General features: G+C 43.8%; 1 protein-coding gene across 2 annotated transcripts in view; it reads left to right on the plus strand.

The window, feature by feature from the left end:
* Nucleotides 1-13,500: 13,500 nt before the first annotated feature.
* The window catches only part of RCBTB2 (RCC1 and BTB domain containing protein 2), a 77,491-nt gene continuing 68,154 nt past the window's right edge, over nt 13,501-22,837 (plus strand). The window contains exons 1-3 of one of the 2 annotated variants that reach the window (XM_073614114.1): nt 13,501-13,682; nt 18,461-18,612; nt 20,662-20,812. In XM_073614114.1, the coding sequence (XP_073470215.1) occupies nt 18,490-18,612; nt 20,662-20,812 (274 nt within the window). In that variant the 5' untranslated portion in view covers nt 13,501-13,682; nt 18,461-18,489. The remainder of the gene's footprint in view (nt 13,683-18,460; nt 18,613-20,661; nt 20,813-22,837) is intronic. The other variant, XM_073614115.1, reaches the window with a different exon arrangement.

A 22,837-nucleotide genomic window follows, 5' to 3' on the forward strand; every position in this document is an offset into this window, starting at 1 on the left:
TCAACAGCTACAGTATTTATAGCTGCTGGCTTTAATTTTTTTCTGAAGGAGCCTGGAACTTCGCTTTAAAGCAAAATTAAATCCTCCTATCCTTAACTACTTCCTGCCCAGTTCAGTTATCCTGACCCGGTGGTTCAGTTATCCCGACTGGGCATCATATGACATCCAGCAGGATAACAGCCGCTGCACTCCTATGGTCTCCATCGCGGCGATCGGTGGCATAGTGTGACAGTAAAGAGCCTTCGACGGTGGCTCTTTACCACGTGATCAGCTGTGTCCAAACAGGAAGAGCAATTGATCGGCTTTTCCTCACTCGTGTCTGACAGACGCGAGTAGAGGCGAGCCGATCGGCTGCTCTCCTGACAGGGGGCGGTCTGTGCTGATTGTTTATCAGCGCAGCCCCCCCTCGGATGCCCGCCTAGGACCACCAGGAATGGCCACCACACTGGACCACCAGGTTTGCCACTCTAGACCACCAGGCAGCTGCCAATCAGTGCCCAGGCAGCTGCCAATCAGTGGCAATTAAAAATGCCTGCCAGTGCCACCAGTGATGCCTATCAGTGCAGTCTATCGGTGCCACCTTTCAGTGCCACCCATAAGTGCCCATCAGTGCAGCCTTTCAGTGTCCATCAGTGCCGCCTATCAATGCCCATCAGTGCTGCATTTCAGTGTCACCCACCAGTGCCCATCGTCAGTGCTATCTCATTGGTGCCACCTCATCTGTGCTGCCTTATCAGTGCCAATCAGTGCAGCTTATCGGTGTCCATCGGTGAAGGAGGACACTTACTTATTTAAAAATTTTATAACAGAAACAAAGAAAAACTTTTTTTTTTTTTTCTAAATTTTTATTAATTTAGCAAGAAATAAAAACCGCGGAGGTGTTTAAATACCACCAGAAGAAAGCTCTATTTGTGGGAACAAAATGATAAAAGTTTGGGTACAGTGTAGCATGACCGCGCAATTGTCATTTAAAAAGTGACAGCACTGAAAGCTGAACATTGGCTTGGGCAGAAAGGGGGTGTAAGTGCCTGGTATTGAAGTGGTTAAATTACAAAAAAAAAAGAAAAATATACATTACAGCACATGACATCACTCCCAATTTTTTTTTTTTTTGCAAATTTATGCCAAAAAAATGGACGACCTTTCGTCCAATTTTCAGATCGTGTGTATGGGGCTTTACATCCAAGGAAGCTGTCATCTTAGTCAAAGTTTGATCTTCAACTGCCATGATGCTGCACAAGTTTTGACACCGACACCAGCCTTTTGTTGGTTTGACAGTTTGGTTGACAGCACAACCAATGTGACACCACATACATGTCGGGAATGTAACAGTTTTTTTAAACTGTTAGGGCCCTTTCACACTGGAGCCGTTTGCAGGCGCTATTGCGCTAATAATAGCACCTGCAAACCGACCCGAAAGTGCCGCTGTCTCTCCAGTGTGAAAGCCCTCGGGGCTTTCACACTGGAGCGATCCACTAGCAGGACGGGGAAAAAAGTCCTGCTAGCAGCATCTTCGGAGCGGTGAAGGAGCGGAGTGTATACTGCTTCTTCACCACTCCTGCCCATTGAAATCAATGGGACAGCGCGGCTATACCGCCGGCAAAGCACCTCTGCAGAGGTGCTTTGCGGTGGTTTTTAACCCTTTCTTGGCCGCTAGCGGGGGGTAAAACTGCCCCGCTAGCGGCCGAATACCGACGATAAAGCGCCGCTTACAATAGCGGCGCTTTACCCCCGCCCCAGTGTGAAAGGGCTCTTAAAATTGATGGGTTTAATGACACTAAACTCTGGTTTAACCCTTTTACTGCCACTTAAAAGCTGAACTTCAGCACAAAAAACTCATTCAAATATATTACTTTGACCCTTTTGCTGCCATATGGACCTAAAGCACTGCTTCGAGCTTGCCAAGTCCATATGCTGTACGGGCCTACATTCCTCCTCTGCTATAAGCTCATGGTCACTGAACTTCTTTCTGAAATGTTCAGCAGACAATAGTAATAAGCCGCTGCCTCTACCTCTCTACTTCTCACCCGCTGCTTCTTCCCCTTCTGCACCGCCTACAAATGCCTGCGATCGCACCCCCCATGCACGGATATCCGTGGATCCGATGCAATTGCCAGCTTACCCCCGCTGCCTCTTCCGCTGGGCAATTACAGAGTTAATCTTTTAAAATTATGTATGCCCCCCCACCTTTCAGTGCCCCCCCTCATTCACTGGTCCCTGGCAGCCCCTCCTTGCACCTCTGTGTCTATGGAAGCCCACAGCTCAGCACAGGACCCAGCGAAGTTTGCATGCATGGGTGCCTCTTTATCGTTATCACCCTGCTTTTAGGAGGGAGGAGCATACAGCACCAACAGGGACTGCCAGAAGAGGAGGAACGCCACTTTTCTGTGCATTATTGATGCACAGAGCAGCCAATTTTTAAATTTTTTTTTTAATTAAAAATATTTGAAAATTACTTTATTGCACTTTAATAACCAGAAAGACATAAATCTTACTTTGTGTGCCCCAAATGCTTGTGCAAACCAAGATTTTACCTTGTAAAAGTAGCAGTGACATTATCACTGTGATGTACACAGCTGTGAGTGTGGCCCAACAGGTCCACTCACTACAGGCTGTCTGAAGAAAACTACATGTAAAGAAAACTACAAACTACTCCCAGGACCTCCTGCTCTTTAGCTCCCTTGTTACCTCCTCCCATGCTCGCCTTCATCACTTCTCCAGAGCCTCTCCTATCCTCTGGAACTCCCTGCCCCAGTATGTCCGATTAGCCCTTACCCTGACCACCTCTAGGAGATTGCTGAAAACTCATTTATTCAGGGAAGCCTATCCCTCACCCACATAACAACTGTCCCCGAGCCACCCCCATCAAATCAATCTCTGCAGCTATTACCTTTTGTACCACCACCCCTTCCCTTTAGAATGTAAGCTCTATGAGCAGGGTCCTCCTGTACCTTTTGTATTGAACTGTACTGTAATTGTGTTGTCTCCCCTATACATTGTAAAGTGCTGCATAAACTGTTGGTGCTATATAAATCGCGTATAATAATAATATGTGGTGACAGTGGTGACAGTGTGTTACCAGGGCCACCGGAACCAGTGTCCCCATAAGAAGATTTCCTATCTATTACTTTTCTACAATCCATTATTTGGGATTTCACACGAGGGCTTTCACACTGGAGCGGTGCGCTAGCAGCATCTTCGGAGCGGTGAAGGAGCGGAGTGTATACCGCTCCTGCCCATTGAAATCAGTGGGATAGCGCGGCTATACTGCCGGCAAAGCGCCTCTGCAGAGGCACTTTGCGGTGGTTTTTAACTCTTTCTCAGCCGCTAGCGGGGGGTAAAACCGCCCCCGCTAGCGGCCGAATACCAATGGTACAGCGCTGCTTACAATAGCGGTGCTTTACCGCCGCCGCCACCCCCGCCCCAGTGTGAAAGGGCCCTTACAGTACAGGATTTTTTTTAACAATGATCTTACATACACTAGTAGAATTTTGTTAGAACATTTCCATCTTAAGAATTTTTGATTTTCTAATAGTAAGGGGATCAAATCGACATTTGTTTTCAACCGCAGTGACAAGAAAATTTGAAGTAGCAGGATGAAAATATTTTTCAGAACAAGTTTCAATTAACAGTGAATGTGGTTTCCATTTACTCAATAATCGAATGTTAAAAGCAAACATTCTTGAAATTCTTTAAACAACATTTGTCATGTCGTAGAATGCACTAATGAGTATTTTCGGATGAATGTTCATACAAACGTTCGTTTGAAAATTTGTTAGTGTATGGCTGGCTTTACTGTGTGCTGCAGGAATGTAGAGGTCAGCAGGAGGAACCAGCAAGAACTGCAGGGAACTCAGAAGATCTCCAACACCTATAGTTGTGTGAAAAAGTATTTGACCCCTTTCTGATTTTACATTTTTTTTGCATATTTGTCACACTTAAATGACTCAGATCATCAAACGAATTTTATTATTACACAAAGATAACCCGAATAAATACAAAATGCAGTTTTTAAATGGTGGTTTAATTTATTAAGGCAAAAAAGCTGTCCAAACCTGCCTGGCTTTATGTGAAAAAGTAATTGCCCTCCTAACCTAATAACTGCGAGCGTTTGCGTTTGCGATAACTGGCAATGAGTCTTTCACATTGCTGTGGAGCAATTTTGGCGCACTCTTCATTGCAGAAAGTTTTAATTCAGCCACATTAGAGGGTTTTCCAGCATGAACAGCCTGTGTAAGGTCATGATACAGCATCTTAATTGGATTTAAGTCCGGGCTTTGACTAGGCCACTCCAAAACCTAAATTTTGCTTTGTTTGAACCATTTGGGGGGGGGGGGACTTGCTGTTTCGGATCATTGTCCTGCTGCATAACCCAAATGTACTTGAGCTTGATGGCCGGATATTCTCCTTTAGGATTTTCTAGTAGAGCTCAGAATTCATGGTTCCTTCAATTATGGTCCAAGTTGTCGAGGTCTTGATGCTGCAAAGCAGCCCCAGACCATCACGCTACCACCACTATAACCACCACCATGTCTGACTGTTGGTATGATGTTCTTGTTCTAAAATGCTGTATTAGTTTTATGCCAGATGTAACGGAAAGCAAACCATCCAAAAAGTAACATTTTTGTCTCATCAGTCCACAGAAATATTTGCCTAAAAGTCTTGGGGATAATCAAGATGTTTTTTGGTAAATGTGAGATGAGCCTTTGTGTTCTTTTTGGTCAGCAGTGGCTTTGGCCTTGGAACTCTCCCGTGCATGCCATTTTTGCCCAGTATCTTTCTTATTGTTGAATCATGAACACTGATCTTACCTGAGTCAAGTGAGGCCTGCAGTTCTTTCAATGTTGTTCTGGGTTCTTTTATGACCTCCTGGATGAGTCATCGTACTGATCTTGGAGTAATTTTTGTAGGCCAGCAACTCCTGGGAAGGTTCACCACTGTTCCAAGTTATCTCCATTTGTGGATTATGGCTCTCCCCGTGGTTCACTGGAGTTCCAAAGCCCTAGAAATGGCTTTGCAACCCTTCCTAGACCGATACAATTACATTACTTTGTTTCTAATCTGTTCTTGAATTTTGTTAGCTTGTGGCATGATGTGTGTCTTTTTGTGATCTGTTAGTGTGCTTCACTTTGTCAGACAAATTCTATTTATGTGATTTCTTGATTCAACAGGTATGGCAGTAATCAGGCCTGGTTGTGGCAAGTGAAATTTAACTCAGCTTTCCAAAAAATTGTGGTTGATCACAGTTCATTCATGATTCAGCATGGGAGGGGGCAATTACTTTTTCAAATAGGACCAGGCAGGTTTGAACAGTTTTTTTCCCTTAATGAAATAATAATTTAAAAACTGCATCTTGGATGTACTTGGGTTATCTTTGTGTAATATTAAAACGTGTGAGAAATATGCAAAATACCCAATAGTCTGGCCAAACACAACATGGTAGGGTTTGAATGCACCATAAATTGTATTTCCAGACCAAGTCTCTCCAAACAAGGGAGAAAGTATTTACCTTTTGTCTTCATTCCAAAGTTCAGCTTAAACTAAGTAAGCAGTACTGTAAAAAAAAGTACCCTTTTTCTGGAATTACTCCTAATAAAAAATTAGCAGAGAGCTTCCTAGTACGTGAGTGTACATGGGAACTTCTTTGCTTACAACCTTATGGCTGTATATCTGCAGTGTGAGAGCTGAAGCACTGCTTCCTTTGCTAGTCTTAGCAGATTTGATGTAAGATTTAGTGATTTTTACTGATATGCTTTTACTGCTATTCTCCTTGCTGGAGGCTTTCATGTGAAGAAGCAAAGCTCTGTTTCCACCAAAATGACTGCACCCACACATTGCAGAACAAGCACAGTAAGTCAGTAAGAGGAAGGAAAGCCACCTTTTACAATTTTCTTTACTTCCGCCTCTGGCAGTGATCATGCAAATAATCTGATAGGCTGGTTGTGCTAAAGTCGATTGGTGGAGCAACAGCTGTGCAACAAGCCTGCTGAACCAGCCGAGGTTTGATCCATCTATGGCTGGCTGAAATATCAGCTGCAGGGAGACCACAAGCAATACTGGTGAGCCATCATTTGTTCTTGGCCTGCCTTCTAGAGTTTAGTTTCTCTGCTCTTATTTTAGGTACAGTATAAACCATACAAAATGTTGTTGTTTTGCCATTTTTATTGCACTGAAGGTTACTTTTCATATGGAAATGCTCTTTTCAAATGAACCCCATGTCTACTGCTCTGGGACCCCTTCCTGTGTGTGCTGGAACCGTTGTTTCAGGAAGGAAGACAAATATTTGTAGGTGCTCCAGCTTAAGGATGAATGATGTTCTCTTACCGTCTTTAGGATATCCTGTGTCACAGGACATACACTTAAATATTGTTTATACAAATGTTGAGGTAACTGCAGCAACATCAATTCAAAGATAATTTCATAAGCAAAGGATGTATTTTATGTGATAGACCACATAATTGTGAAGTGGAAGGAAAATTATGAATAGTTTTTCATTTTTTTTTTTTTTTTTTTTTTTACAAATATCTGAAAAGTGTGGTGTGCATTTGTATTCAGCCCCCTTTACTCTGATACTCCTAACTAAAATCTAGTGGAACAAATTGCCTTCAGAAGTCCCCTAATTAGTAAATAGGGTCCACCTGTGTGTAATTTTAATCTCAGTATAAATACAGCTGTTCCGTGAAGCTCTCAGAGGTTTGTTAGAGAACCTAAGTGAACAAACCTCAACATGAAGGCAAAGGAACATACCAGACAGGTCAGGGATAAAGTTGTGGAGAAGTTTAAAGCAGGGTTAGGTTATAAAAAATATCCCAAGCTTTGAACATCTCACAGAGCACTGTTCAATCCATCATCTGAAAATGGAAAGAATCTGGCACAACTGCAAACCTATCAAGACATGGCCGTCCACCTAAACTGACAGGCCGGGCAAGGAGAGCAATAATCAGGGAAGCAGCCAAGAGGCCCATGGTAACTCAGGAGGAGCTGCAGAGATCCACGTCTCAGGTGGGAGAATCTGTCCACAGGATAACTATTAGTCGTGCACTCCAAAAATCTGCCCTTTATGGAGGAGTGGCAAGAAGAAAGCCATAAAAAGTCCCGTTTTCAGTTTGCGAGAAGCCATGTGGGGGACACAGCAAACATGGAAGAAGGTGCTTAGGTCAGATTAGACCTAAATTTAACTTTTTGGCCTAAAAGCAAAAAACTATGTGTGGCGAAAAACTAACACTGCTCATCACCCTGAACACACCATCCCCACCGTGAAACATGGTGGTGGCAGCATCATGTTGTGGGGATGCCTTGCTTCAGCAGGGACAGGGAAGCTGGTCAGAGTTGATAGGAAGTCGGATGGAGCCAAATCCAGGCCAATCTTAGCAGAAAAGATGTTAGAGTCTGCAAAAGACTTGAGACTGGGGCTGGGGTTCCCCTTCCATCAGGACAACGAACCTAAACATACAGCCAGAGCTACAATCGAATCCTTTACTTTAGACCAAAGCATATTCATGTGTTGGAATGGCCGAGTCAAAGTCCAGACCTAAATCTAATTGAGAATCTGTGGCAAGAATTGAGAATTGCTGTTCACTGGCACTCTCCTTCCAATCTGACAGAGCTTGAACTATTTTGCAAAGAATGGGCAAAAATTTCACTATCTAGATGTACAAAGCTGGTAGAGACATCCCCAAAAACATGTGCAGCTGTAATTGCAGTGACAGGTGGATTGCAGTAAGTATTGACTCAGGGGGGCTGAATACAAATGCCCACTAAACACATTTATTTGTAAAAAAATGTGTGGTCTGTCACATAAAATCCCAATAAAATACATTTACTGGCTTTTCAGTTTCCTCCTTTCTAAGAAAAGTCCACTTTTGGGACCTGGAGCTCAGGGATTTCTGAGCGATCCGGGTGGGATGAAATCCCTATTCCTGGGTCCTGATTTTGAGAACAGCCAGCATACTGATTGGTCAGGTGTGTGCTAGGCTTTTAGTAGTAACCTGACCATGGTTCTGGGTTTCACTCCGGCAGATAGGAAGTCTGAGAACCAGGAGTCAGGAGAGCTCCACGGAGGAGCCAGTGCAGCAAGAGGCTGCTAGCTGTGAAACAGTCTGTATGAGACAGACAAGGGCCTGGAGTGTAAGGCCAGAGCAGCAGTGCTGCAAGTGAGAGTCAACTAGGCTGAATGTCATTTTGTTGATGGACAAAGGAATGCTGAAATGCTGCGAGGGAAACCTATGTTTGTTTGCTGAACTTGCTTTTAATAAAAATGGGCAAACAAAGCCTTTAAAAGAAAACACAGCAAGTTGGGGTGTCCTTTAAAGCAACGTTTGATGCTAGTCCTTTACAATATATATATAATATATTCATTCTTAGTGCATCAGTACTGTTTTTCTATGTTACAGGGTTAGGGTGAACAAAAAGATAAAAACTGTGGATCCTCAAAACCTGCAGTAGAAAAGGCAAAAAACCTGTAATACCTGTGTGATCCTGGCTATACCCTCCCCCCCTGTACACTGACCACGATATATCAGGGCTGCTGAGCCCTGACACCGTTGTCAGCGTACATGCCTCAGTGAGCCGCAGCCCTGCTCTCGGTCTCCTGTGTCCTCTCCTCCATCCCCTCCCCTCTCTGTCTGCTCGTGTCAGCAAGCAAGTGGATCTAGCCTGCCTTCCTCCTTTTTTTCCTTTTTTCCTTTTTTTTTTTTTTGTTTTTGTTTTTTTTACACAACGATGCAGGTTTTTTATTTTGCAGCATTACAACCAGCCGCTGGTGTCCTAACAACCAATAACATCAGTTAAAAAGGAGCAATTTGGGTATAACTTGTTTTGCCCCTCCCCTGCACCTCTCCCTCAGCATTGGGGGTCACATTAGCTGAGTGAGGGAGAAGAGAGATGTTGAAATATTACTCAGTGCCAGTGTGCAAATGTGCACTATATTGTCAAAAGTATTGGGACGCCTGCCTTTACACGCACATGAACTTTAATGGCATCCCAGTCTTAGTCTGTAGGGTTCAATATTGAGTTGCCCCACCGTTTGCAGTTATAACAACACTCCTGGGGAGATTCTACAGAGGTAACAGTTACATATTTAGTTGTGTGACCAAAATGACCCAAACCTTATATTTTGACGTGACAGTCCTGTTTTGATGTAAAATATGATGGTCCCCAAAACAAAGTGCTCAGAATTTGTCACCCTCACACAGACCGACTTGTGACAATACATGGGTAGCACAATGGCAATTGTGACAATATGTAGATAGCACACTGGAATTTGTGACTTTTTGTGCACAATAAACATGGGCAATCCTGACAGCAGATAGGCAATATATGTGAGCAATTTTTACAATACATGAGCAACAATATCTGACAATTGGCCAGCCATACCAAAACATCAATGTAGGAAAGGGGGCATAGTGACAATACTTGGGCAATTGTGAAATTACATAGGCAAAAAATGAGCATTCGTGACAATCCACCAGCAACAAACCTCTAATGAAGAAAACATGTGGAAGTCTAATGGACAATGGTGGCAATCCCTCTATTTCTAAAGTTGCTTCTAATTTTTGGGACACATGTGGTTGGGACTAACGCATTATAGGAGTGTGGCAAGTGTTTTTTTTTTTTTTTTTTTTTCTGGGGATTTTGCTTTCAAGGCATGTCACAGACATGTGTTGCTATTATCTTGGTGAATGGTCATATAACATAAACTGAGGAATGGGGGGAACAAATTATTTTGAAAGACATCAACAGCACAGTGGCTAAGTGGTTAGCACTTCCTACTTGCAGCACTAAGGTTTGAATACCAACCACGTTACTACCTGCATGGAGTTTGCATGTTCTCCCTGTACCTGTGGGGGTTTCCTCCCACACTCCAAGACTAGATTGGTAGATTAATTTGCCCTAGTACTGGTATGTGTATGTATGAATGTATGTGAGTTAGGGACTCTTAGATTTTAAGCTCCTTGAGGGCAGGGTCTGATGTGAATGTGCAATATACAGTGGGGACGGAAAGTATTCAGACCCCCTTACATTTTTAACTCTTTGTTATATTGCAGCCATTTGCTAAAATCATTTAAGTTCATTTTTTTTTCCTCAGCACCCCATATTGACAGAAAAACACAGAACTGTTGACATTTTTGCAGATTTATTAAAAAAGAAAAACTGAAATATCACATGGTCCTAAGTATTCGGACCCTTTGCTGTGACACTCATATATTTAACTCAGGTGCTGTCCATTTCTTCTGATCATCCTTGAGATGGTTCTACACCTTCATTTGAGTCCAGCTGTGTTTGATTATACTGATTAGACTTGATTAGGAAAGCCACACACCTGTCTATATAAGACCTTACGTGCCGGTTCACACAGGGGCGACTTGTCAGGCGACCTAGCCGCCTGACAAGTCGCCTCCCGTTCGGTGAGGCGACCTGCAAGTCGTGCCGCCCCTGTGTGAACCGGGGCTACAGCTCACAGTGCATGTCAGAGCAAATGAGAATCATGAGGTCAAAGGAACTGCCTGAAGAGCTCAGAGACAGAATTGTGGCAAGGCACAGATCTAGCCAAGGTTACAAAAACATTTCTGCTGTACTTAAGGTTCCTAAGAGCACAGTGGCCTCCATAATCCTTAAATGGAAGCCATTTGGGAGGACCAGATCACTTCCTAGAGTTGGCCGTCTGGCCAAACTGAGCTATCGGGGAGAAGAGCCTTGGTGAAAGAGGTAAAGAAGAACCCAAAGATCACTGTGGCTGAGCTCCAGAGATGCAGTCGGGAGATGGGAGAAAGTTGTAGAAAGTCAACCATCACTGCAGCCCTCCACCAGTCGGGGCTTTATGGCAGAATGGCCTGATGGAAGCCTCTCCCCAGTGCAAGACACATGAAAGCCCGCATGGAGTTTGCTAAAAAAACACCTGAAGGACTCCAAGATGGTGAGAAATAAGATTCTCTGGTCTGATGAGACCAAGATAGAACTCTTTGGCCTTAATTCTAAGCGGTATGTGTGGAGAAAACCAGGCACTGCTCATCACCTGTCCAATACAGTCCCAACAGTGAAGCATGGTGGTGGCAGCATCATGCTGTGGGGGTGTTTTTCAGCTGCAGGGACAGGACGACTGGTTGCAATCGAGGGAAAGATGAATGCGGCCAAATACAGGGATATTCTGGATGAAACCCTTCTCCAGAGTGCTCAGGACCTCAGACTGGGCCGAAGGTTTACCTTACAACAAGACAATGACCCTAAGCACACAGCTAAAATAATGAAGGAGTGGCTTCACAACAACTCCGTGACTGTTCTTGAATGGCCCAGCCAGAGCCCTGACTTAAACCCAATTGAGCATCTCTGGAGAGACCTAAAAATGGCTGTCCACCAACGTTTACCCTCCAACCTTACAGAACTGGAGAGGATCTGCAAGGAGGAATAGCAGAGGATCCCCAAATCCAGGTGTGAAAAACTTGTTGCATCTTTCCCAAAAAGACTCATGGCTGTATTAGATCAAAAGGGTGCTTCTACTAAATACTGATCAAAGGGTCTGAATACTTAGGACCATGTGATATTTCAGTTTTCTTTCTTTTTTAATAAATCTGCAAAAATGTCAACAATTCTGTGTTTTTCTGTCAATATGGGGTGCTGTGTGTATACACTGTATACTATAATGTGTAAAGCACCACGTAAATTGACGGCGATATATAAGTACAATACGAACTTCTTTTTCAGATGTTGGCTGTACATGGAGGATAAAAATAGCGAATGGCAAAAAGGATTTTCTAAACTGACAGGTATATACAAACTTTAAATGTAAACCCTTCATTTTAAAAAAAAAAATAACAAACATGTTATACTTACCTGCACTGTGCAATGGTTTTGCACAGAGCACCCCAGATCCTCCTCTTCTTGGGTCCTCCGCCAGCACTCTGGGCCCCCCCCCACTGAGTCACTCGTGTGGGCTTGCTTCCGAGCCATGGACACACAGAGCGCAAGCCACGTTGTGCTTTGACTGGTACCACAGTTTTCTGGGACTTGTGATGTGTCCCAGAATACTGCAGGGATGGGGGGGGGGACTTAAAGCGGGGGTCCACCTAAACCCAAAAAAAAAAAATATTAAAAGCCAGCAGCTACAAATACTGCAGCTGCTGACTTTTAATAAATGGCCACTTACCTGTCCCAGGGTCCAGCGATGTCGGCAGGTGACGCCGAGAACCCACTCGGTTCTCGGCAGCTGCCACCGCCATCCTAGGTGAGGGAATCAGGAAATGAAGCGTTGCGGCTTCACTTCCCGGTTCCCTACTGCGCATGCGCAAGTCGCGCTGCCAATCGTAACTGGTCCCCGCTATCTCCTGGGAGCTGAGTGTTTCCCAGGAGACAGCGCGGAGGGACAGGAAGAGGCATAGACTCCCATGGGAGTCTATGCCGGAAGTGGGTGCAAATACCTGTCCTAGACAGGTATCTGCACCCCCCTCCCCCCTGAAACGTGCCAAATGTGACACCGGAGGGGGGGAGGGTTCCGAAAAGCGGAAGTTCCATTTTTGTGTGGAACTCCGCTTTAAAGCGAAACTTCCCTTTTTTGGGTGAAGCTTCAATTTGAATGTATTAGCAGATTTAGACTCAAATATCAAATTGAAGCCAAACTCCAGCTTGCACTGCTCACACACACACACAGCAAACTGTTTTTTTCTTTTGAGATCAAAACTTTACATTAACATCAGTCATTTCTTCATCTTTTCAATCTATTAAATCTTCTGCCCTTGTTGTTTTAACTTTGGATAGTAAAATATTTTTTTTCTGCCAGTAAATACCTTATACAGCCCACTTCCTGTTTCTTGTCTGGTAATTAGCCTAGGCTTATGACATCATGCACAGCTCTCTCTCTCTCACTCTCTTGAGAGTTTGCCAGAAAGGGAGGGGGGATGAGTCATCGGAGGGCAAATGAGAGCTGCAGAGCTGGAGGTGTGCCTCTGTATATCTGTGTAAATCCAGGAAGTGAACAGGCAGCAGCTTCAGCTGCCCACAGTTAAAATGATTGCAGCCAGACAAAGAATCACAGTATATATAAAATAATATGCAAAGTGGTTGGAGGGAAGCTTCAGAATGACAAAGATGTTTTTATTACAAATTATGTGAGCAGACTGCAGTTCCTCTTTAAATAAAAGCTGATCACTGTAAGCACCCCTGCCAGTGTTTAAGTGGTTTGTCTCATCCATGTATACTGATCATCTTGCTGGGGAGCTTGTTCGATTGAAAAAAACAGACTTGCTGGCTCGATCACCAGATGAAAATAGAAGAAAGAGAGCCTAAAAAATGAAACCAACGCAGCCATCACATCTAATAATTGGTAAGCTGCAATATAATGTTCGCTTTTGGGTTTATTGCTGCTTTATGTAACTACCCCTCCTAACTAGGAGGTGAATAAAAGCTAGCTTTTAACCCTACAAGAAGTATGCATTTCCTGCATTCTAAAAAAAAAAAAAGAAGAAACTGTCATTGTCACAGCAACTAACACAGCCCAGGCTCCTCCCACCTATGATGTCAGAGCCAGGCAGGGAGGAGGGAGAACACTCATGCTACTGACGTACCAGCAAGCATGAGAGGTTGTCTGCACTGCTGAACAAGGACTACCGACAAGCCGGTTGCTGTAAGAATGTAAACAAAAGGAATATTGTGGATAGGGTCTGCTTTGGAAAACAAAAAGGAGAACACTGGTAAGCTTAACACTGCCTCCCACAGAGCATTATCAGTTTCCATGATGGTTTGTGGACATAGGTGCACTTTATGGAAATGTAGTCATAGCTCCCAGTATAACATGATTAAAAATGGCTGCATGCATCTAAATATAGACAGTAATACAGACAGATCTGTACGGTAATGTAGTAAAGATATGATAATTGTGTGTCATCCTCATGGAGTACACTCCCTATGTTGTTTTATAAGGAAAAGATCAGTAACATCCTTTATAGCCAAGGGGACAGGAAGTTACAGACGTAAGAAGCATAGCAAGGAGGGTAAAGCCGGTAAAAATTGGACTTGTTGCCTCAGTAGAAAAGAGACCGTAAAGCTGATAGTTATTCCAAGGAAAGGTGGTAACCCTGAGCGCATGCAATGTTTACTATTGTCACCACTAATTGACCTTAGCTTTCTCTCATGCAGAAAAAGTTGTGCGAATATGTCAATAGGAGCGACAACAAGACCGGTGCAGAAAAGGGGAGAAAGGGGAGTAACAATGCTGGCTGCAGAGACATAGGGATTTTACTACAACTGGAGAGTGCAATATCTGGAGCAGTTGTGCATGGTTGCTAATCAGCTTCTAACTTCAGCTTGTTGCTTTAGCTTGGGTTCACACTGAAGGCGGGTTTGAAATCGTGCGAGTTCAGCGGAACTTGCACGATTTCAAACCCGCATTTCAGTCCAACTTCTGGAGCGATTTCGGAGACATCTGTGCGGGTTCGTGCACAGATGTCTATTCAAATCTCCCCCCAAAGTTGCCAAAAGTAGTGCAGGAATTACTTTTGGGAATCGGTGCAGAGCTGCAAATTTGCACCGATATGGACTGCACCGTTGCTGGCAATAGGAAATAGGATGTGAACGTGGGCTCAAAAAAAAAACAAAAAAACTGGAAGCGTATTGGTTTTTATGCAGAGCTGCACCTCATTTTGTGCGGTTTTAGTAAGTTACCCCATAGTCACATATGAGAGAGGGGTGTAATAGAAAAATTGCACCGAAACGCAGAAAAGGTAGTGCATGTACTATATTTAAAAAAAAAAAAGTGCCCCACCAAATCGCATTGAGTCAGCAGTACCCCACTCTCATGATTTGGTGACCGCAAGTGCACAGCGCCTACGATCTGCGTTTCGGGTGCCATTAACAATACATTGGCTTCCGCAACGGAACGCAAATGCAGTGTGTTTTGAGCACTGCTAAGAAGTGGCCCTAACACATGGTGATGAGGGCGAGAAGCAGTAATAGGCAGCACAGAACACAGACACAGATGAAGCATACTTGTGTCTATGTTAGGGCACATTTACACTTGCATTGCCCTCTGAAAAGCGATCTTTGGTGGAACACTTTTCAGAGCGCATTTGACAGGCAACAATGAGGCATTATGTCACCTTCTCACTGCATGTTTTAAGCCTTAAAATCCTGCACCACCATCCCATTCAATTTAATGGGTCATGTTCAGTGGGCAGTATTGCCCACCAAAGATAATTCTTTGCTATGCAGTGATGCAAAGTGCCGCAGCATGTGTACACCCCTGTCTGCTGCCTTTGCAGCTTAAGGAGGAGCTTTTATAGCATTCATAAAACTACACACTTCTTCTATGTTGTGCTTTTTTTTTTTTTTCAAGGGTGTGGGAAAGTGAAAGTACAGCAGGGCTGAACAAATCTAACGTCAAAAATAAGCCCAGAGGTGACCAGGTATAAAGATACACTGCAGGTGTGCTGCACTTTAAAAAGTCCTGCATGTTGCATCTTTGGTGCGGTTTTTCAAAAGCGCACCAAAAAGGCACCTTCCTTTGTTAGTCAATGGGAACACATCTTCCAGAGACAGGCCGTGGTCCAATCTCCCGGAAATTCTGCCCCTTTCCTCCTTCCACCTCCAATTAGAAGGTGCAGCGCGCTTCCCACATGCACAGTAGGGAACCCGCTGTGCAGCCGAAAGGCTTCACTTGCAGGTTCCCTTACCAGGAATGGCGGCGGCAACACCCGGGAGTTGATGACCGGCTGGGGTGCCGACATTGTGGACAGGTAAGTGCCCTAATATTAAAAGGCAGCAGCTACAGTATTTGTAGCTGCTGACTTTTACATTTTTTTTCACCCAGGCTGGACCTCCTTTTTTAAGCTGCACAAAAGGGCCCTTTAAATAGCTTTGCCTAAATTGTCCCAAAAAGGGTGTGAATGCGCTTACATTAGGCACTGTGGGTTTAAGGTGTCGTGAATTGCTACTAAAAGGAATGGATAAATAAATGTAAAGTGGACCTGAACTGCAATAAAGATTTACTTGCTCTAAGGCTGGGTTCACACCTATGTGTGTTGTAATTGATACACTTTCTGGTGCGTTTTGTGTTTTTGAACACGCGCCTTTGATGTGTGCGCCTTTTTTTTTTGGCTAATAGGAAAGTATGACAGTTCTGTTCATGGAGTGCGTGTACTATGATGCGACTTAGGGTTACCACTGACCCTAACACATAAAGGTTCCTGGACTGCTTTGATGCAACTTGAGTGCCAGAGAGTGTAAAGTTGCATCAGTCGCACTCCATTAACTGTCAAACTTTCCTATTGGCCAAAAAACCCATCAAAAACAAATTTAAAACAGCAACACTTGCATTTTTGGTGCAGGTCCATTGAAGTCTATTACATGCAAAATGCAATCTGTTGCAGGAAACAAGTCCCTGATCCTTTGTAAAAAAAAAATGCACCAGCTCAAGATGCACAGATGTTAACTAGATCCATAGGAAATTCTTTAAATGGACTGTAGCGCGTTTCTGCAAAATGCGCTAAAATTGCATAGATATGAGCCAATGGTAAAAAAGAAAAAAAAACTACCATTTTCCTGGATTTACTCCTGGGAAAATAGCTGCGCACTATTGTGCTTTGAGCCTCATAGAGGTATCATGTAATATACTCCAGGGTGAGATCAGTGCCTGTGCTTCTGACAGCTAGTCTCACAAGATTTAGACTTTTGTCTCTCCTGTGCTGCTCGCAGGTCTCCTTGCTGGAGAGGGAGCTGTACCTGAACACCTGCAGTTAAGGGGGTTGTAAACCATCAAGCTCCAGCCGCTGTCTTGGGTCCTCATTGAATAGATTGATAGGAGCAGGAGCCATGGGCTCCCACTGCTGTCAATCAAATCCAGTGACACAGGAGTCGGGGGCAGGGCTGAGTCCTGCTGTCTGTGTCAATGGATGCAGCAGCAGGACTCGGGAGCGTGCCCGCATGAGTGCCCCCATGGAATGCGGCTCTCTATGGGGGCACTTGAGAAGAGGAGGAGCCAGGAGCACCGCTGGGGGACCCCAGAAGAGGAGAATCAGGCCGTTCTGTGGAAAACCCTTGCACAGAAGAGGCAAGTAGAACATGTTTGTTATTTAAAAAAAAACAAAAAACCTTTACAACCCCTTTTTAAAGCATCTACCTGCTTATGCTTTGTTTCATTCTGTGGATCTTTGCTTCCTCCACCTCTCCTAAAGCTTGTTAAATATTCCCCTACTAGTTTTCAGATCGCCAGTCATCACTGGGGCAGCTGTGTTGCGTGAGGAGGAAAAGTCCTGTTCCTGTACCAAGATGACGTAGGCACATTAAAACTGGCCATAGATGGACTGAAATTAGCCCGGTTCAGCATGGACCAGCAGAATTTGGATCCATCTATGGCCGTTTCCCTTCCACAGAAGTCAGTCTAATGATTGACTTTTCTCAGGCTGGCTTGTTGGAAAATTTTCCTTTGGTCAGTGCAGAGATTCAGTCAGTTACAGCAGTCATAATACAATAACACATCGGGGAGGATTCCTCCATTGACCTCACTTGTGTGGATGGGGGGTATACGAGGAATATGGCCTGCCTAAGCCAGTCCCGGGAAAAGGTCAGATGCAGAGAACCCACAGAAAATACTGGTGACTAGCCCTTGCCCTTTCTTAACTTTTTGGGTCCAGCTTCCACAGTTCAGGTCCTCTTTAATCTTTATGAATTAGACATCATTGAATCTCCAGTACTTTACAGATAAAACTACTCCAGTACTTTACAGTTTTCTTTGTTGGATGCATTTTTAAACAACTGAGCTTACTCAATAAGGTGAAGAACAAGTTGAAGTTTGCCTAATATGGTAACCAACAACCAAGGAGCGATGCATTTTCTGGCTTCTCTCAAGGGTAAAATCTCCCCATGGTAATGACTGGACATACATTTTAGGTCAAATAAATGGCGGGCTAAATTTGAAAGAAAAAACAGAGATTTTTATGTGCAATTAATCAGTATTGGTTGACATTTATAGTTACTCTTAGGGGGGTGTACGCTAAAGAGGTTAAAGATTTTATTAAAAAAGATAGAAGGATCAGTAACTGCAGCTGAAACCTTTTACGTTCGAGAATCTTCCTCTAACTACTGAGCTTGGCATCTATAAATACTGTTTACTAAATAAACAAACCTGTAAAAGAAAAATATATCAACAAAGCCTATTTATTTATTCTTGGATAAAAATGGCTGTTTATTGACTTTTTTTATTTATTTTTTATTTAGCAAGGCCAGAATACATGCCTATTTTGAAATAATACAATGGGGACGACACAAGGTGTCATTGTAGGGGACACAACAGCTGTCCTATCTATTTTCTTGCAAAATTATAAAACTCTATATAGATTTCAAATAAATGCAAATGGGGAAGAGATGAGCTCATATCTTTTGTCCATCAAGATCCCTAGACTCATGGTAGACCAAAAACCTAGAGATTTCATTCCATTATGTTTGTAACGTCACACCTGCATTCTTATGTTTTCAGACAATTTCTAGATTTCATCCAAGCTGACAATGGTAGATGTGGGAAAATGGCCAATTTTTGCACTTTGCCCTCAAGAGGACCTGAAATCCATCCAACAAGCTTGTGTGTTTGGTTCTGGAAATGAGGTCTTGTACATCACAAAAAACGATGAGGTAAATTTTTGTATTTAAACCCATTGTCTGTCCTTTGTGACCTGGTACTTTCAAGTTTTGTAAGCTACTGTATGTCCCTACCTATGACCAGTTAAAAACAAGTGGAAAACAAGAATCTTGTAATGCACTTTCCAATTTTATGAAAAAATGCATCTCTCATGTGAAAAAAATGCTAGTTTTAATTCCTTATTTCTTTTTCTTTGATGAACTGAATCCAGCACATCGATATGACAGCCAGGCAACTAGCCTTTTTGGAAGGAAACTTTGGTAATGGCAGCCTATATTTTTCAGGCTAAAGACGGAGTTTGATTAGTGAAAGGAAGGGAATAACAAAATTGGTGTTTTGTAAATATATACCTACAGTGCCTAGAAAAAGTATTCATACCCGTTGAAATTTTTCACATTTTGTCATGTTACAACCAAAAACGTAAATGTATTTTATTGGGATGTTATGTGATAGACCAGCACAAGGTGGCACATTATTTGTGAAGTGGAAGGAAAATGATCAATGGTTTTCAAATCTTTTTTACAAATAAATGTGAAAAGTATGGTGTGCATTTGTATTCAGCCCCCTTTACTCTAATACCCCTAACAACTAAAATCTAGTGGAACCAATTGCTTTCAAAAGTCACCTAATTAGTAAATAAAGTCCATCTGTGTGTATTTTAATCTCAGTATAAATACAGCTGTTCTTTAAAGCCTTCAGAGCTTTGTTAGAGAACCTTAGTGAACAAAGAGCATCATGAAGGCCAAGGAACGCATCAGACAGGTCAGGAACAAAGTTGTGGAGAAGTTTTAAAGCAGGATTGGGTTATAAAAAAATATCCCAAGCTTTGAATATCTCACGAAGCACTGTTCAATCCATCATCTGAAAATGGAAAGAGTACGGCACAACTGCAAACCTACCAAGACATGGCCGTCCACCTAAACTGACATGCCGGGCAAGAAGAGCATTAATCAGAGAAGCAGCCAAGAGCCCCATGGTAACTCTGTAGGAGCTGCAGAGATCCACAGCTCAAGTGGGAGAATCTGTCCACAGGACAACTATTAGTTGTGCACTCCACAAATCTGGCCTTTATGGTAGAGTAGCAAGAAGAAAGCCATTGCTGAAAGAAAGCCATAATAAGTTCAATTTGCAGCTTGCACGAAGCCACGTGGGAGACGCAGCAAACATGTGGAAGAAGATGCTCTGGTCAGATGAGACCAAAATGTTACATTTTGGCCTAAAAGCAAAACGTGTGGAGGAAAACTATCACTGCACATCACCCTGAACACACCATAGCCACCATTTAACATGGTGGTGACAGCATCATGTTGTGGGGATGCTTTTCTTCAGCAGGGACAGGGAAGCTGATCAGCGTTGATGGGAAGATGGATGGAGCCAAATACAGGGCAATCTTAGAAGAAAATCTGTTAGACACTGCAAAAGACTTGAGGCTGGGGTGGAGGTTCGCCTTCCAGCAGGACAAGGACCCTAAAACCTACAGCCAGAGCTACAATAGAATGGTTTAGATCAAAGCATATTCATGTGTTAGAATGGCCCAGTCAAAGTCCAGACCTAAATCCAATTGAGAATCTGTGGCAAGACTTGAAAATTGCTGTTCACAGACGCTCTCCATCCAATCTGACAGAGCTTGAGCTATTTTGCAAAGAATGGGCAAAAATCTCACTCTCTAGTTGTGCAAAGCTAGTAGAGATATCCCTACAAAGACTTGCAGCTGTAATTGCAGTGAAAGGTGGTTCTACAAAGTATTGACTTGGGGCTGAATTCAAATGCACGCCACACTTTTCACATATTTATTTGTAAAAAAATGTTAAAAGCCAATTATCATTTTCCTTATACTTCGCAATTTAGCGCCACTTTGTGTTGATGTATCACATAAAATCCCAATAAAATACATTAATGTTTTTGGGTCTAACATGACAAAATGTGGAAAACTTAAAGGGGTATGAATACTTTTTCAAGGTACTGTATATGTATAGTAGATGAATAGCGTAACATGCAGATCTTTGTTGGTATGAATTTCATTTGCAGTTGTGTGTTTGCAGGTATTTGTGATGGGGACAAACAGCAGCGGTTGTCTAGGGACTGGAGATGCTCAGAGTACGATTGAACCAAGGTGTCTTCCCATGCTCTCTGGAAAGAAGATAGTCAGCCTCAGCTGTGGAAGTGGGCCACATGTAGTCATTGTTACTTCTGGTATGTAAAACACATTTTAACTAGTTAGAGGCACTGGTGGGCCTGATGTAGTGCATCTGCTACAAATACTACCGTCTAGCTGTTTTCCTCTATAACACTAGTCAAATATGTATAGATTACTCTTTTTCAGCTTGTGGGCTGAACAAGAGAAATCAAATGAATTCCTCCATATATGCTAAACAGCACGGCTGAAGGGATTTTTCCTAGCCTTTGTATTCTGTCAGCGGGTATCTGCGGCAGTCAGAATTTCCGAAGAGTGACTGCATCTGACTGGATGCAGCTGCTGTTCAGCCAACAGTGCTTCTCCCTCCCCATAAGAAGGGGGAGACTGGCCTCAAAGTTTACTGCCAAAGTGCTGATGAGTTGAATGTCAGTCATTTTAGGCTTTTAAAAGTAATTGTCCTGTCTATGACCAAGCTTTGCAATGAGCTTGCTAATTCTTTTCTGACCTTCCTCTGTGCACTCTTAATTCAATGTCACTGTGCTACTACAGACCTGAGTTCTATCACTTATCAGGATGCAAGCAGTTGGGTTGGACTTGGCTCATAAGTAAAAGTACCTCTAAAGGTTACTTAAATGCTTTAATTTAACAGCCAGAGGATAGTTGACCAGGGCTTAGCTCAGAGGTTAGGGTTAGTCAACAAAGGGAAACTTAAACAGAAGGGCCAGTATGATGATATATTCCCAGTCGGTGTGTTCATACAAGGCACATGATGCTGGGTGTCATGCAACCCAAGAAAGCAGTGGCAGGAGGAGGATGGAGTAGACGCAGTGGCAAAACTACCAGGGTTGAAAGGTTGCACTTGCGACTGGGCCCTGGCGTATGAGCACTGGGGGGGGGCCCAGGGCCATTGCCAGCATAAGGTACTCTGTGCAGACTCCCGGAGCACAGTGCACAGAGTTCTGGTTACTTGCCAAACAGAGTGCGCTAGTGTGGGCACCTCGTTCACCTGCTTCCCATCTCTTGTGGGGTGCCCGGGTTCCACACTGGCGATTGCCCTCTCTGTGGCAGCCAGCTTGTCCTCCTGTCAACTGCCTGCATACAGACCTCACTGGAGGAGGAGCCATGGAGAAGGAACATTACACTGCAAGAGCTGCATTGGTGGTCTGAGGTCTGTGTTTATATATGGATGTACATATACAGAGGAGAGGAATGCAGGAACTAGGTGGGGCGGGGGAGGTGGTGCAGGTTAAAAACCATATAAACCTGGAGGAGTGATTGGGGGGGTGTTAGGAGGATATGTGCACAACACCTTCAAGTCCTCTCCCCCCCCCCCCCCAAGGAGATGCTGCCTGCCACTGAGGGGGCAATTGCGGTGGCTGGGACCCCTGTCACCCATAAGAGATGCAGGCAAGTGCCCCAGGTGCCCACTCTGCCGTGTCTCTGTCAGGCAAGTTACTGGGACCAAGTTCCAGATTTACGGGACATCAGGATTTTCTTCAGATCTTGGGAAAGCCCCACCAAAACCGGTACAGTTAGGAGCAGGGGCATACGTACAGGGATCGCAATTGCAATCCAACCCTATGCTACAGGGGGCCATGCAGCCCCCTGTACACCTGGATAGGATGTGCAGCATATAGAGGAACTGAGGGGATCGGTTCCTCTACATACTACCCTTCCTAATTACCTCCCGCTGTGATCTGGACCCTGTGCTCTCTCCTGCCCCCCATCCCCTGCAGCACGTGCCACGTTCCCCGCTCTCCCTCCGGCTGCTGCAGGGGATGCTTTTAGGATGGAGACCGGGTCGATAAATGTGTCATTTACCACCCCTTCCTTGTCTGAATGAATATCGTACCGATCACCGAATGATCCATACCGATCACTGACTGTTCATTTATACCTGAGGCATAGTAAACTGTGTTCATTGATAACTGGGTTTACTATGCTTCTGTTTGTGAATGAACGGGAAGCTCTGTACAGCTATTCGTGTCCATTCATTCTGTATTGCTGAGGCTGCAGAGATAGAGCTTGAGGGCTGTGTCCTCAATATCTCTACTCTGTCTCAAAGGTGGAAGACCCCTGAT

This window comes from Aquarana catesbeiana, linkage group LG02, assembly GCF_042186555.1.
Source record: "Aquarana catesbeiana isolate 2022-GZ linkage group LG02, ASM4218655v1, whole genome shotgun sequence".
In the NCBI taxonomy this organism is placed as follows: domain Eukaryota; kingdom Metazoa; phylum Chordata; class Amphibia; order Anura; family Ranidae; genus Aquarana; species Aquarana catesbeiana.